The sequence below is a fragment of the Dryas octopetala genome, chromosome 8, assembly GCF_963921425.1.
Source record: "Dryas octopetala chromosome 8, drDryOcto1.1, whole genome shotgun sequence".
NCBI classification, from domain to species: Eukaryota; Viridiplantae; Streptophyta; class Magnoliopsida; order Rosales; family Rosaceae; genus Dryas; species Dryas octopetala.
The window spans coordinates 9,653,051-9,670,773 of NC_141373.1; the positions used below are offsets into that span (position 1 = coordinate 9,653,051).

General features: G+C 37.2%; 1 protein-coding gene and 1 pseudogene across 1 annotated transcript; one reads left to right on the forward strand and one right to left on the reverse strand.

Moving 5' to 3' along the window:
- The first annotated feature begins 1,478 nt into the window (after positions 1 to 1,478).
- LOC147277006 (protein HYPER-SENSITIVITY-RELATED 4-like) overlaps positions 1,479 to 17,723 on the forward strand; it is a 19,935-nt pseudogene continuing 3,690 nt past the window's right edge.
- Positions 3,472 to 11,380, reverse strand: LOC147277007 (disease resistance protein RML1A-like). The gene is made up of 11 exons (XM_086253899.1): positions 10,869 to 11,380; positions 10,216 to 10,682; positions 9,954 to 10,153; positions 9,758 to 9,881; positions 9,508 to 9,614; positions 8,226 to 8,357; positions 6,485 to 7,035; positions 5,200 to 6,301; positions 4,763 to 5,038; positions 3,908 to 4,654; positions 3,472 to 3,745 (listed from the first exon to the last, which is right to left on the reverse strand). Exons 1-11 carry the CDS (start codon positions 11,378 to 11,380, stop codon positions 3,695 to 3,697), a joined length of 4,269 nt encoding a protein of 1,422 aa, XP_086110025.1. The 3' UTR covers positions 3,472 to 3,694.

Genomic DNA, 17,723 nt, shown 5'->3' on the forward strand with positions numbered 1-17,723 from the left:
TTTGATTATTAGGGTCATATAATATGTTAACCTACTCACATTAATTAGAAGGTTTATGGGTTGGATCTCACAGTGTATTGGAGAGTGTGCCTCAGCAACTATTAATTATTGCTTAATCCTCCAACTGTTATGCAATTAGTGATTTCACAATAGTGTAAATTCCTCTTATTTCATTTCCCACTGTTTAAGCAGCCGATGCTCAATAGTTGCACCAAGTACCATTTTTAATAATGGTTGTTAGAATAATTAGTCACCCCAGAAGCCATACCCATATACTAAAAAGGGGGGTGCCATATGGGTCAAAGGCAAAACAGTGTATATTGACCAAATTTTTTAGCAATTGCAATCTGCAGCAAATTTGGTTTAAAAAAAAGTGAGCATTGCTCACTTTTCTTGTAGTGTGCTTAAAATCATAATGTTACCATATAGATGCTGACCTCCTTGTTGACCCAAATTTTTGCTAAAACGTACTGTTTCTCGGCTATCATGCAGATGAGTATTTTGGGTTCCTATAGGTCCATGTAATTCAGAAAATTCTTTTACTTGATCCTTGTAGTTTAGACATTTTCCACTTTGGATCATGCCAATTCAGATAAAATTGCTTATTTGCCCTTGATTGAATAAACCACACAAACATGATAAACTCCCTACCGAAGTTTTTCTCTAGCCGTTAAAACCACAAAGACCAAAATAGAAAGTAATCCAAACTATAAGGGGAAAAATCATAATTTAGCCTAAAAATGGATGTAGAGCAAAAAGAACGCAAAGTATAAACAGCGAGTCTTCCACGCTCCAGTGACCAGTCAACAAGTCAATCGATCCGACTTTTGAACTCCTCTAGGACCCTGCAATAATGCAGAAAATGGAGCACCTAAAGAGGATATAATATAGGCAGAAGAAAGAGGGAAAGGTACGTGGAAATGAGAAAGCAGGTGGTGGGAAAAACTGATGAATACAAAATAAAAGTGTACATGGGCCGGTGCCCATGTGACAAATTAAGCATAAAACAACCTCAAAAAGCAGGGGAAGAAAAAATATACCAAGTATCCTGAAATAAATGACCTTAATTATAATTAGAACCATATATGTAAAACAAACTAAATGATTCCCAATTACTGCAAATGCAAAGCTTCAAGTATACATATCCCACGTAATAGCAGTTTTTCATTTGGATTGAATTCGATCTACATCAATTATCAACATGAACTTCCAAATCCTGCGCCTCAGACATGACATATATATATATATATATATATAAAGCTTATGTGTCACAGAATTTGTCTAATTTGAGGAATAAATGAAAAATTTTACTATTTCTAGTTTCTGATATCATTTATGAACATTTTCAATATTTTTTAGTTTCTTTCTAAATTCTTAGTGTAAGTAAGTAAACAAGGTTTCCTTTCATTTTTTCACTAGTAATCTAAAGAAAGTAATTAAACAAGAATATTAGTAGACTAAATCGACACACATAAGGCATGGATGGAGTCTCTGCCTCTGTATCCAGCTTCGATATGTAGTTTGGAATTTGGATGTAGTCCAAACTATAAGAGGCAAAGTGGTAATTTAGCCAAGCAAAGGAAAGGAATGAAGAGGTGGTTGACTTTTTCAATGGGGTCCAACTAAAATGGAAGTTGGTCTCCAAGCAAATCCCATCCAAGTACATAGCAACCCCGGACTCCGGCGGAGGGCTATACGGGGGCTCCACCGTGAAATCCGAGCTCCGGTACTTGGAGTTGAGCTTCCACAAGAAGCACAAGGACTTGGTTCTTGGGTCTTACCTTCCTTATGTATTGGAAAAGGCCAAGGAGGTCAAGGATGAAATCAAGACTTTGAAGCTTTTCACTTTGAAGTATGATCGAATGATGGGAAGAAGGAGAGGGGACATGTGGCAGTCTGTGAACCTTGATCATCCTGCAACATTTGAATCATTGGCAATGGAGTCTGAGGTCCAGAGGAGGATGGTAATGGAGGACCTTGAGAGGTTTGTGAAGAGGAAGGAGTACTATAGGAAAGTTGGGAAGGCTTGGAAACGTGGGTACTTGTTGTTTGGGCCTCCTGGTACTGGGAAGTCGAGTTTGATTGCTGCCATGGCTAACTACCTCAATTTTGATGTGTATGACTTGGAGTTGACTGATATTAGGCGTAATTCTGAGCTGAGAAAGCTGCTGATTTCCACGGCAAACCGATAGATTCTTGTGGTGGAGGATATTGATTGCTCCATTGAACTGCAGGATAGGCTTGGACAAGCCAGGGCTTCCAACCCTTGTCCTCGTGCATCTACTGCTTCAAGAACTGAGGTAAATCATATGTGGTTTCACTTTGTGCTTAATGATTATTGCTTGGGTTGTTTTTGCCATATTCAAACTATCCTTTACAAGTTTTTGTTGCTAATTACTAGGGTCCAGATAGAAAAACCACCACCTCCCAAAGTCGTCTCTCTCTTGTTTGGTTATAGTTTGTTGTTTTTTTTTTGAGTTCTATGGAGAAAAATATGGTCTGGGTTTAAATATTCTCAGATATGCTGTTATGAATTTTTTTCAATATTTTATAGTTTCCTTCTAAATTCTTAGTATAAATAAACAAGGTTTTCTTTCATTTTATAAATTCTAAAGAAATATAGATGCAAAATAAAATGAAGTTAGACAATTGACAATGATCGAGCACAAATCAAGGGTGCATTCAAAAATTTCATTGAAAGTCCAAAACACAAATAAAGCCCAGCAACAACAACAACAGAGAACGCACATGAACCGAATCAGGGCAGGCCCATGAAATTATAGATCGAAGGAGGTTCTTTGCTTCTTTAGACAAGGTTGTTCATCACCATCATCATCGTTTTCATGCTCACCATCACCATCTTCATCTTCTTTAAGACAAGGTTGTTCAAGTGGCCAAAAAAAACGACTATGTTGTTCATGGCCTCCATCATCAACTTCATTATCGTTTTCATGATCACCATCATCTCCTTCGTCTTTGTTTTCATCACCATCATCATCGTTTTCATGCTCACCATCTTCATCTTCCTGATGATGGTGATCATCATCATCTCCGTCGTCTCCGTCATCACCCAGGAAATTATAGAAGACCAAGGTTCTTTGCTTCTTAAGACAAGGTTGTTCAAGTGGCCAAAAAAAACGACGTTGTTCATGGCCTCCATCATCACCTTCATTATCGTTTTCATGATCACCATCATCTTCGTCGTCTTTGTTTTCATCTTCATTACCATCCTGTGGCATACCAGCCAGGTGGACCCCGCAGCTTTTAAAGAACCACCCACTACCGCCTGGGTAGCCAAAGGAAACTCGACATACATAAGGCATAGATGGAGTCTCTGTTTCTCCATCCAGCTCATACTTGAGGTTAATAGGTAATGGAAAATAGTTTAGCCACACATGAGGTGTCAACTCATTCGAAAAAAAAACAAAAGGCCGATGAGAATATATACTTCGATCTATGGAAAGTCCATTGATCGAAAAATCGTACCAAAAACCAGGATGTCCAACAAACTCTTCCGTCATTTCAAAAACAACACATACAGCCACTCCTTTGTTCTCCCAGTACTTGAAATTTTGAGGGATTTCCATAACTACTTCACAGAACTTATCCTTGACTTCCTTATTAATATATATATCTTCCCACTTGACTTCATCGCATTCTCGCACTTCAGCAGACTCATGGTCGACACCATTAATTAGCACACATACATCTTCACGGTACTTGAACCACTTTGGCACTTCATTTCCTGGAAATACAACTTCAAAGTAAGAGTTCTCTACCTGTGAATTTACACAGTAATTAATCTTGTTATTAACTTATTAACATTCATATATATATATATATATATATACAGAGAGAGAGAGAGAGAGAGAGAGAGAGAGAGAGAGAGAAAGAGAAAGAGAGTGACCTGATTCAGTAATATGTTTGCCATCTTTGCCACGTCCAAGCCCAGATTATCACATAGTCTATGGCAATTAGACAAGTCCATATACACAATGCCCTGTGTGTCATTATGTTCCAACATGTTGGACAATGCTGGAAATGTTTCCAAAGATATGCAATCAACCACAGATATATATATTATTTTTGGTGGAAGTTCAGGAATTGCTCGAAGCCTCTTGCAGTAATTCAAATCAAGCAGTATCAAGTTCACAAATTTGTCAATGCATAGTGGAAGACTAACAAAACTGTTTCCTGATAAACTGAGAATTCCTAATGTGGACAGCCGATCAAGATTCTCAAGAAAATCAAAGTCTGATAAATTGCATCCACTGAAACGAAATTCGATAATCCCAGTAAGATTTCCAATCGATGATGGCAATTCTTTTATGCCACTGTCCCATAAACACAAATGACCTAACGATTCCATCTTGTCCACAATTTCTGGAAAACTCTCAAGCCTTGTGCAATCAGCAAGACTAAATCTTTCTAGAGATTTCAAGCAAATACTTGTTGGAAACTTTGTGAGGTTATAGCATCCCTTAAGATCCAATTTAACAAGTCTTTCAAGGAAGCCAACAGAAGGATGAACCTCCTCTAAACTAGTACAGTCACGTAACAACAAGCTCTCTATGTTTGACAGTCCGGATAAGTCCGGGATTCTTTGTAGGAACTTACAGCCGTCAAAATTTAGAGATTTCAAGTTTGTCGAGTGCTGTGAGGAAAAAAAAAAAAAGATCAAATGATATGCTTTGAAAAATTTACAACATAATTAAAATAAAAAATCTTCAAAATAATAATGGATGAAAATAATTGAAAGTACCTTAAATCTCTCTCCCAGTTGTGTGATGGGACTATGAGGCATATTGAGCACAAGAAGTTCTTTTAGATGAAAATTGGCTGGAAAATATTTTAACTCACATCTATACCAATGAATCAACTTCAAGCTGTTGGGAAGATAATCGACGTATCCAGAAAGGCGTGCATTATAATTTATAAAATATCTAAGATTTGTCATTCTTGAGAAGCTTTTAGCATTCAACCGTATCTCATCTGGTTCAGGAAGCTTTAACTTAATACCTTTAATTTTATCTGTTCCCTAATATGAAAAAATATATGCTATTAGTAAAGCAAGTCCTTTATAAAAAAATTTAAAATCTTTAAAATTCTAGTTAAATTTCTAATATTTTAATAAGACAATAATATATTAGATATAATCTTTCTTTTCTAATTGAATAAAACAATATATATTCTACTTACTTTATTTTTCATTAGAACATTGCACACATCTTCGTGAAACCACAATCTACTTCGTTCTTGCTTTCGAGGTGATTCCTGCCGAACTATATCTTTACCCATTTGTTCTAGCAAACCATGCATAGAAATCCTTTCGTTTCCATCAAGAGTTATGATGGCATTTTGTATGAGTGCTTCAAAATAATCTCCATGAAAATCGAGGTCATCATCTTCTAGTATTTTTCTCAAATAGTCTTTTTCTTCACCGTTGAAAAAACATGCAATGTCAAGGAAAACTTCTCTCTCAATATCTGTCAATGATTCATAACTTATTCGGAGTGTATTTTGAATAGAACTAGGAGCAAGTTTGTAGGTATCTAATGTAGCTTCCCAACAATCTTTGCCTTCAGCATAACGCAAATGAGAGCCTAGAAGTTTTAGAGCCAATGGAAGGCATTCAGCATTCCATATTGCACGTTGTGCAAGTTCAACAAACCCTTCTGGAGGTTCATTTCTTTCAAAGGCATGCCAACTGAAAAGCTCAAGAGCTTGTTGTTCATCTAATTTCTTGACCTCGTATATTTTCTTGATTCCATGATGAATTAGCAAACTCTTATTTTTTGTGGTTATAATAATTCTACTGCCCTCACCAAACAAACCTGTATGATGAGCTAAATTGCTTAACCAATCCAATTCATTCACGTCATCAAGAATTAAGAGAAGCCTTTTATGGCTCAACCTTTCCTTTATAACTTTGATTCCTTTACTAAAACTGATCTCCTTCAAGTTTGGGTCTCCTAGAATCTGATAAAGAAGAGTCCCTTGTAGTTGGGCGATCCCTTCATGTGACTTTGACTTTTCTCCAACCTTTTCCAAAATACATCTACCTTCAAACTTATGGCCAATTAAATTAAAAACAGCTTTAGCAATTGTTGTCTTGCCTATTCCAGGAGTTCCCCATATCCCAACTATGCGACGATCATTTTTCCCAACACCTAAAAGTTTATCCATATCTTGTAGACGAGACTCTATTCCAACCGGGTACTTGGCCACCTCCAGGTTTGTGTAGTTTAGTAGTTGGACCCAGATCCATTCAACGATTTTGTTGATAAATTTAAATTCATACCTACAAGTTTAAAAGCATATGGTCTAACATTTAGGAAATCAACATTGTTCTATATCTGCTAAAAAGGAAAAGAATCTTATACTAGGAAAAAACAGCTTAAAAAGGAAGATATATATATATAGCCCTCAAATATAGAAAAAAACAGCAGTAAGTCAATACTATATTTAGTGGTTAGAAATATACTCCCCCTCCTTGAAAGGCCATCCAGACAACTTTGATGCTTGTTGAAGAGCTTCTGTCCATCCACGCACCTTCTCTTCGTTATCCTTGAATTTGATTTTATGGTCAGCAAGTGCTTTTCCGAAACTACCTCTGTGATGTCCTATATCTGATGGTTCCATCTTGTAGAAAATTGGTACAACTATTTGTTGCTTTAATTCTCTACAATGAAGAATCTCAACGAGTTCATCCAAGCACCACTTTGAGGACGCATAGTTTTCGGAGAATATGATAATGGAAATTCTGGAATCTTGAATTGCTTTGGGAAGCGTCCTAGATATTTCTTCTCCTCTTGGAAGGTCAATATCTATGAAGGTTTTAATTCCTTTCTTATCCAAAGCATCGTAAAGATATCCCGTAAAGCCATAGCGGGTATCCTCACCTCGAAAACTTAGAAAAACATCGTATGTGCATGAATGTTGGACTTGGAGGGAAGCAGAAGAAGAGGAGGCTCCTTGATTGTTGATGGAAGCCATGTATAGTTTGTGTTCAAAGAGTTTGGAATATTGGTAGTGATTGCGTCAAATTAAGAGTTTTCATTGTTAATATATGAAATTATGAAGGCTGCTTATGCCTTCAGCCTTTTCCTACTACCTACAATGTGAATGTGAGGAACTTTCGGTGCAACTGCAAGTCTTGTAAGATGATATTTTTTAATTAATTTGTTCTTCTTTTTCTCATATATATTGTTATCTCATGGAGGAACTTTCAGTGCAACTCTCTCACCTCCGGTCCCCTATCTCTTGGTTTAATATTTTAAATTATGATAGGTTTGGTATTAATAACTTATTTCTATTAGAGGTGAAGGGTTATGATGGGTTATGGTCCCACTTGACTTGCAATGAATCCATGAAGCACGATCGGTCGGTGGGTCTTGGCATCTTGCTATATTTCTAAATCTTGAGCAGCCCATTCTGACTACTCTTTTGTTTGTTTATGCATTTTGATTTTGCAGTGGGTAGTTAGTTGTTTGGTTGTAAAATGACTCAATTTTTTAAATTTTTAAAAGTAAGTCAGTCTTCTAATGAACTCATGAAAACTTGTTAATTTATGACCATCCTCGAAAAAGCAGTGAACTCCATTTGCAGGAAATCAAATTAACAACCATATATGTCAAGTTTTCCTCTCATATGCTTTTCACTCCAAAGTGCACAGCACACTCGATCACACTAACACTTTGTAACTAAAAACATATGGTCAAGAATGGATTTGTGTGCCTTTGTGCACAAAGAGTTCGTGCCTAAGTCATCACTCAAAGTAACTCCACCTGTCGTATCAATAGCATACATCACCCAACCTAACCATGGTGGCAAGTGTTTCTCTAAGCCTTCCCTCTTCTTCATTACTTTGGCTAATAAAGTGGTAAGCACCTAATACTATTACTACTTGAAGCCCATATATTCCTCCATTTGAAACCAACACCCCCTCTCCCCCTCAGCCCCACCCAACAAAAGGGGGATGGTGAATATAAGAAGGCAATTAAACTTGTATGAGAACTTGAGCAAAAACTTGAGGAAAATAATCCACCAAACCACGCCAAGAGAAATCATGTGATCCAACTCCGTTTTCTTATGATCAACAGTACACTACATATGGCATTTGTGGTCATTTAAAAATAGTAAAGTGCTGGGCCTATGCCCATATGACAAAGTGCAAAGCAAGCTCAACAAGCAGGAAAGAGAAAATACCAAGTATCCTAAATCACCTTAGAACCACCAACCATATATGGAACTAAAGGATTCCCAATTACTACAAATGCTAAGTTTGAAGTATATTCAACTAGCAGTCTTTCATTTGTATTGAACTCTACATCATCATGAACCTCCAAATCATGCGCCTGAAACACGACAATAAAGCTTCAGTCACACACTAATTTGAGGAATAAAAAAATTTAACTTGTACAAATTAAGTTAGTTCCAACTTTGCTGATCATTTTATTAGCACTCCTTTTTATCAATCATGTTACACAGATGGCTCAATGGAGATTATTGTTTATTTACCTTCATATTTGTCACTTTCATTATTTTCATAGTTATTCATTTCATCTTTTATGATAATCTAGGTATTTATCTAGAATTTTAGTGTACATCTTAGGTTAAGTTTTATAATTATCACATAGTTTTTGCCTCTATAAATTGGGCCCTTTGTAATTTGTTTGAGGTAGACTTGATTATTGATTATAAATTGGAATTTCTCTTTAAATCCCTTCCCAGTATTCTTCCCTCTTTTTACTGTTTCTCTCTTATCTCCTTAATCTAATCTCTTCTCTGTCAAAACCCTACTGGTACTACATCAGGGCTACCCTTTTCTACTTCCCATTTTTCGGTTTGTTTATGAAACTAGAAGCTTTTCTAATAAAATCCCAAATCAAATTTCCTAGGTAGATAGATCACATGGTAGCCATACATATATATGCACCTTCACTCCTTTCACACCCCCATGAGGTATACCACCATAGAATTCTCTAAGACAACAATAATCATAAAGACTGATCGAATCTGCCACCTAATTTGAAGTGTAGAGTTTCAAAAGTAAACCCTATGGCCCCAAGCTATGTAAACAAACTTATTTGAAATAGAGAAGGCATAATGAGCTATAAGCAGGGTTAGAGAATAATATGTACTCTTCGACACACAAGAAAAAAAATGTAATAATCATGTACTTGCCTCAAAACTAAGAGCAAACATTGCCTGGAAATACAGACAAGTATCGGATCTCTCTCTACTGAAATTTGAGAGAGCCCTATACGGCCATTTTCATTTCTATCTTCTGATGAGGATCATAACCTATGAGTTTGAAATCTGCCGCCACAAAAGAATCTATATTCTTTTTTTCAGCATTTATCTTCAAAATCTGTATTAAAATAGAGGTGAGCAGATGGAAAAGAACAGTACGTATAACCGATGGAAATATGAGAGGGGGAGAAGGGCAAAGAACAATTTCTAAACCAAAGCAAGATAATTTATGTTAAACATTAGTACACTTACTGGAAAAGGCTTGGGCAATTTCTGAAGCTGCTCCTGCAGAGGCCTGATGTGAGTGCGGTAAACATGAGCATCGCCTAAAACATGAATGAAATCACCTGGAACAAGATCTGCACAAGATAAATGCTATTAAGGACAGACTCTAAGGACAAGACATCAGAATTAAGGTCGATCAGGGTAGCCAATCAACACAAAGGTGTCAGCTAAAAGGATCTATCTAAAAACTGATATGATATTTCGAGAGAATGCATACCACAAACATGAGCAATCATGCATGTCAGAAGGGCATATGATGCGATGTCAAACGGAACACCCAGGCCAATATCAGCAGAGCGCTGATACATTTGACATGATAACTCTCCATTGGCTACATAGAACTGCAAACACAAGATAGAAGGATGTACTAAAACAAAAGAGATGAACATAATCTGTACCATCTCAAGACAAACCTGAGCAAACATGTGACAAGGTGGGAGCGCCATCAATTTAAGATCGGAAGGATTCCACGCTGAGAGTATAATTCGCCGATCATCTGGATTATTTTTAATCTTGTCAATAACATCTAACAATTGATCAAATCCTTGGCCAGTGTAGTCAGCATGCATGTCAGTATACCTGTTATATGAGAGGGAAATTGGTGGATTTGAAGCTAGATTTCATTACATAAAGTAAAAATCTAGAAGCTAAATTGCTTAACCAATCCAAACAAACCTGTACGATCAGCTAAATTGCTTAACCAATCCAATTCATTCATGTCATCAAGAATTAAGAGAAGCCTTTTATGGCTCAACCTTTCCTTTATAACTTTGATTCCTTTACTAAAACTGATCTCCTTCAAGTTTGGGTCTCCTAGAATCTCATAAAGAAGAGTACCTTGTAGTTGGGCGATTCCTTCATGTGACTTTGACTTTTCTCCAACATTTTCCAAAATATATCTACCTTCAAACTTATGGCCAATTAAATTAAAAACAGCTTTAGCAATTGTTGTCTTGCCTATTCCAGGAGTTTCCCATATCCCAACTATGCGACGATCATTTTTCCCAACACCTAAAAGTTTATCCATATCTTGTAGACAAGACTCTATTCCAACCGGGTACTTGGCCACCTCCAGGTTTGTGTAGTTTAGTAGTTGGACTGAGATCCATTCAACGATTTTGTTGATAAATTTAAATTCATACCTACAAGTTTAAAAGCATATGGTCTAACATTTAGGGAATCAACATTGTTCTATATCTACTAAAAAAGAAAAGAATCTTATACTAGGAAAAAAAAAAAAGCTTAAAAAGGAAGATATATATATATATATATATATAGCCCTCAAAACAGCAGTAAGTCAATACTATATTTAGTGGTTAGAAATATACTCCCCCTCCTTGAAAGGCCATCCAGACAACTTTGATGCTTGTTGAAGAGCTTCTGTCCATCCACGCACCTTCTCTTCGTTATCCTTGAATTTGATTTTATGGTCAGCAAGTGCTTTTCCGAAACTACCTCTGTGATGTCCTATATCTGATGGTTCCATCTTGTAGAAAATTGGTACAACTATTTGTTGCTTTGATTCTCTACAACGAAGAATCTCAACGAGTTCATCCAAGCACCACTTTGAGGACGCATAGTTTTCGGAGAATATGATAATGGAAATTCTGGACTCTTGAATTGCTTTGGGAAGCGTCCTTGATATTTTTTCTCCTCTTGGAAGGTCAATATCTATGAAGGTTTTAATTCCATTCTTATCCAAAGTATCGTAAAGATTTCCTGTAAAGCCATAGCGAGTATCCTCGCCTCGAAAATTTAGAAAGACATCGTATGTGCATGAATGTTGGACTTGGAGGGAAGCAGAAGAAGAGGAGGCTCCTTGATTGTTGATGGAAGCCATATAGCTAGTTTGCAGATAAGAAAACAAATACCTCGAAGAGTTTATATCAGAAATTGTGCCTTCAGCCTTGTTACTACCTAAAAATACAATAAATGTGAGTATGAAGTTACGTGGGATCAGTTCTTGAGGAACTTTCGATGCACCTTCCTGTTTGTGCGACGATATTTCTTTACTATTGCATGCAGTTATTATTTTCTCCAGAGTCTTTTGTCTGTATCTCATTAGTCTTATTTCATAAATCATAAGCCTTCTATTTTTTTTTTGTAGTGAAAAGTCAGAAGAAAAGAACATAGAAAATTACAGACTTAACCACCATATAAGCTTTCTGCTACAAAACAATTTGCATCCATATATGCAAGAAATGGTTTTCAAGTTTAATTTGCTCTCATATGTATCCATATTATTTCATTCCAATGTGCACAGCACACTCGATCAAACTAACACTTTGTAAGATATATGCAAGATTTCCTTCTCATTATTAAGATTCAGTTCTACATATTACAGCACATCATTTACCCAATTTATGGGGATTTTCATAAAATAATTCATTTGAATGAGCATTTAATTATCAGCTCTTTTGAAAACTCGATTTTTAAAAATTAAAAAAAAAGAAAAGAAAAAAGGGATTAATTTGCATTTGAAAAGACTAAGATGCCCTCACTTACCAATTGAATGTCTCATCAATCTCTCAGTCTCTTATGCCTAGGGGTGTGATTTGGATTGGAAAATCCGAATCCGACCGATTCCTATCCGAAAATTTCCATTTTTATTCCGAATCCGAAAATGCCGAATCCGAAAATGCCGAAATCCGAAAATTCCGAAAAAAATTGGATTGGAATTGGAATGTTTATGTAAATTCTGATTCCGATCCGAATTCCGATCCAAAAAATTCCGAAATGTTCCGAAGGCATTCCGATCCGATATTTTCGAAATTATGCCAATTTATTCCATATTATATATTTTATCATTTATTTAGTATGATACATATAACATATATTTTTAAAAAGATGACTAATACTATATATTAATATAAACATATGTATATTATAAATATATGTGTATCATAATAACATAAATGGTAAGTTGGTAACACAAACACTCACATTTTTCTGTACATGTAATTACTTTTTTTTTTTATTAGGAAGGGGAATTGAAGATATGAAGCAATTCTACAGTTGTTCCGACTGGAATATCCCACCAATTGTAATTACTAATTACTAAATATTTAAACTTATTATACTCAAAATTTCAAACATGATATATATATTATTTGAGTAACATGTATTTATATACACATATATATATGAGTAACATGTATTTATATACACATATATATATATGTGTGTGTGTGTGTGAGTAACATGTATCTACTAGTGACATTTATTCTAACAATGTTGGATGAGCTCTAAAGATTAATCCCCCACCTCTAAGATATGTGCTATTAAGCCTATTATACATTCATAGTGACATTTATTTCTCTTATATATTATGTATGTTATAATATATAATATATACCATTAAACATACACAATATATATATCATACATAATTTATTTCTCTTATAACATACATAATGTAGCAATGAAAACTTTGCTAGATTGCATCTTTTTTTTTTCCCTTCTTTTCTAGAATTTTTTTTATGGTAATGGTATGGGATGGTATGGTTCTAAATGTTATTTAAATTAATATTTTGAATTTTCTTTTTAAATTGGACATATATTTTAATTACATTTTAATATAAATATTGAAATGCATCATAATCTATTGTCTCTTAATTTTGTTTGTTTGTTAATTTCATCATTATTCTAAAAAAAAATCCGAACATGTTCTAAAAAATATTATGAAAATGAGAAAATTCCGATTTTTTATTCGAAAATTTCAAATGTTTATCCGAAAGTTCCGAAAATGTTATATTCCGAAAAATTCCGAAAATTCCGAAAAATCCGAAAATTCCGAATCGGAATGAGATGTTGAAATTCCGATTTTTTGGAATGGAAATTGGAACATAAATTCCATTCCAAAATTTTTTGGATTGGAATTGGAACACCCTATTTCCGATCCGATCCGGCCGAAACACACCCCTACTTATGCCTCTCAAATGGGTATTTTAGGAGGATTGGAGGAAGCTTTGAAAATTTATTATAGCTAGTGAATCATCAAAGTACACAGAGTTTGTGCCTAAATCATCACTTAAAGTGAACAACCCTACCTCTCTCGTATCAATAGCATACATCACCAAACCATGGAGGCAAGTGATGCTGTAAGCCTTCTCTCTTCTTCATTTCGATCTTTTGGCTAATAAAGATGTACCTGTTACTATTCCTAGCTACTTCTTCAACAGCATATATCAGGACTTGTGCGTTCAGCCTTTTCCTATACTTATGCAAGAGAATGCAAGCTAGTCTTTGATAAGTCTTGTTTTTTTGTTTTTTTTTTAGGGAGGCAAGTGTGTTTGTAAGCCTTCCCTCTTCTTCACTACTTTTGGCCAATACAGAGGTAATTATGTACCTAATATTATTGCTAACTTAATTTGAAGCCCATATATTCCTCCATTTGAAACCAACAAAAGGAGGCAAGGAAACTTATCTGAGAATTAACCTGCTTCAAACCATAATGTTCCCATTAGTTGCTAACATGCTTGTTGACCCAAATTTTTTGCTAAAACTGTGTTTCTTTATTATCACACACCAAGTAGTACTAAATTAGTTCCTTCAAAATGAAATGAGCAAAAACTTGAGGAATATAATCCAACAAACCAAGCTAAGAGAAGTCATATGATATATCCAACTCCATAGTATTTGTGGTAATTAAAGTAACCTTAAATTAATATTGTGGCAGTTTCCGGTCAGGTTTATATACTAGGCATGACAAGAACTAATTGCCGACAGACCCAGAAATTTTTTTATAGCAAAAAACAGACCCATCAATTAATATATTCATGTTGTATTTAGAAATTTGTTATGGGTTTTGGTCCCACTTGATTTCTACAGCATCTACCATTATTTCTACATCTTATAACGAATCCATATATGAAGCACGATTGGTAGGTGGGTCTTTTGTTATATTTTCTACATCTCGTGGAACCAGCGCACTTTGACTACTTTTTTGTTTGTTTATGCTTTTTTAACTTTTTTATTCGACTTAAAAAAAAAAAAAAAAAAAAGCTTTTTTAATTTTTAAGTGGGTGGTTCGTTGTTTTCGGTTGTAAAAAGAATCAATGTTTTAAATTTTAAATAGTGAGTCAGTTTTCTAATGAGCTTATGAAAACGCGTTAATTTATGACCATCTTCGAAATTATGAGCAGTGGACATTAGAAATTTCCAGAAATTCAAACAAAAAAAATATAAAAACACTTTACATTTTCAATTGTTCTTAATAATTTCTAGAAGAAATTTTTTTAAAGGCTGTGCTAGGCCAACAGTTTGTGCTTTGATGACATGACCAATTGACCAAGCCATGTCATTTGTATTTAATTATTTTTTCAGTTAAGTTATCCACATTATTATGAGTTAAATACCACATGTAGTTAGTAGATAGATCAGTTGAAAAGGTAATATGATCGATTTGTCCTCTATACCCAAGTTAGGCCTCTCTCCCTTAAATAAATAAAAAAGTCAATTATCTCTCTTAAGCCCTAAAACTATTAGGATCGGAATAGGTATTTTTAAGTGTGTAGTTGGTAAACAGTTCAGTTGGAAGGGCAGTAGAATCGATTTGTCCTGTACACTCAAGTTAGGCCTCTCTCCCTTAAATAAAAAAAATAAGCCAATTACCTCTCTTCAGCCCTAAAATCTATTAGGATCGGAAAAGGATTTTTTAAGTGCCTAATAAACCAGAAAATATAAAATTTTATTTCTGTTCTCTCTATCCTCCACCACCAGCATCCTTTGAGAAAAAGAGGGGGGAAAAAACCGAACGTACTACCCGGCAATCCGGCATTACCCATAATAATAAGATGAATAAAATTTCATTGAAAGTCCAAACCACAAATAAAGCCCAGCAACAACAACAACAGAGAAAGCCCATGAACCCAACCAAGGCAGGCCCAGGAAATTATAGAAGAAAAGAAAGATTAGAAATAGGAGGTTGTTTGCTTCTCTTCTTAAGACAAGGTTGTTTATCACCTGCATCATCACTATCATCGTTTGCGTCACCAGAATCACAGCCGTAGAACTCTTCTTCATTTTCATCTTCGTAACCGTGGTTGTGGTGTGGAGGATGGTGACCATCCACGTCATCATCTCCGTGGTCTTCATTTTCATCTTCATCACCATTCACATATCCAACTTGAAGTCAACAGGGAATGGAATATTACTTTAGCAGTTTAGCCACACATGAGCTGTAGACTGGATCTGGCTCTTTTTATTGAAATATAAATTCATCAGCCCATCCCACTGAAACTATGGAATGTCCATTGATCTGTGCATGTAATGCTCAAAGGACAGAAGTAATTCATTTATGGTTTGTGTCATTGTGTGCTCATACTCTACTTAATTATATCCAATACATTCAAGATGAAGTCCTTGTAGGAATTTAAAGATATAAGCCCAAATGACATAATTTTGGATATAAGCACAAAATCAGCACACAAAACGTAAGCAGGGTCTCCAAGCTCAAGTTTGAAGAGGTTTGTATTGATTAGTGTTTGTAAACTAGGAGGGTATAAATGGAGAATGAGGCTAAAGATATATGTTGCCTGAAATTGGATAGTGGGATAGTGGGATACACATCTTGCGTGAATTTATTGTGTACTACTGGTTAGAAAAAATAACTATTGGAAAAAAAAAAATTTATGGTAGTTGTTAGTTTAATTACCTCAATGTGCCTTTGTTCGTATGATTAATCATCTGGGCATAACGACAAGTCACACAAGGCTTAACATCATGTCGTTTGGGCCTAGACCCAAAAGCTAAGCCCCCACTAGGCTCCGGCCTCCTAGGCCTTGACCTTCTAGGCTCCGGCCCCATAGGCTCCGGCCTCCTAAGCTCCGGCCCCATAGGCTCCGGCCTCCTAAGCTCCAGCCTCCTAGGCCCCGACCCGTGTCAACTCACTCGGATCCTCGAGACCGGTGACACGTGGCGCTCCTACAGTGCAAGTCATCACAAGGGACACGTGTCATCACCGGATTGGTTGACACTCTTCCAAAGGTACTATAAAAGAGGTACCTTCTTGTCACAAAAGACAACTGAAATCATTATTATACTATTCACTCACTCTGCTCTCAGATCTCTCTGAACACTGACTTGAGCGTCAGAGGAGCTTTGGCCGGCACCACACCGGTGCCCTTCCCGCTCACTTTTGTGTACTTGCGCAGGGTGCTTTGGATATCATTCTCTCTCATTACTCACCAGTCGGACCCAGCTACCCGTTCCTGCCCCACTTCAACGTGTCGTCCTCTCAGTGGCGGGTCAACGGGCCTACGTGGTTCGACTCGACGTTGACTGCTCTACCATTTTTTAGCATCAACAGTTTGGCGCCGTCTGTGGGAACGTTACAACTTTTCCCCATTGAATTCTCTACCCTCAGTTGAGGTGCAAAAACCTTCCGAGCTTCCGAGCTCCCGGGCTTCCGAGCTTCCTAGCTCCCAAGCTTCCGAGCTTCCGAGCTTCCTAGCTTCCGAGCTTCCGAGCTCCCGAGCTCCCGAGCTTCCGAGCTTCCTAGCTTCCGAGCTTCCGAGCTTCCGAGCTCCCGAGCTTCCGAGCTTCCTAGCTTCCGAGCTTCCGAGCTTCCGAGCTTCCGAGCTTCCTAGCTTCCGAGCTTCCGAGCTTCCAAGCTTCCGAGCTTCCGAGCTTCCGAGCTTCCGAGCTTCCGAGCTCCCGAGCTCCCGAGCTCCCGAGCTCCCGAGCTCCCGAGCTCCCGAGCTTCCGAGCTTCCGAGCTTCCGAGCTTCCGAGCTTCCTAGCTTCCGAGCTTCCGAGCTTCCGAGCTTCCGAGCTTCCGAGCTTCCGAGCTCCCGAGCTTCCGAGCTTTCTAGCTTCCGAGCTTCCGAGCTTCCGAGCTTCCTAGCTTCCGAGCTTCCGAGCTCCCGAGCTCCCGAGCTTCCGAGCTTCCGAGCTTCCGAGCTTCCTAGCTTCTGAGCTTCCGAGCTCCCGAGCTTCCGAGCTTCCTAGCTTCCGAGCTTCCGAGCTTCCGAGCTTCCGAGCTTCCGAGCTTCCTAGCTTCCGAGCTTTCGAGCTTCCGAGCTTCCGAGCTTCCGAGCTCCCTCCGAGCTTCCGCCCCGCGCACCGCCAGCCCCGGCTCGAGCCCAGGCTTCCGCCCTGCTCACCACCCAGGCTCCCGCGCCGCGCACCCACTTAGGCTTCCGCCCCGCACACCCACCCAGGCTTCCGCGCCGCCGACACCAG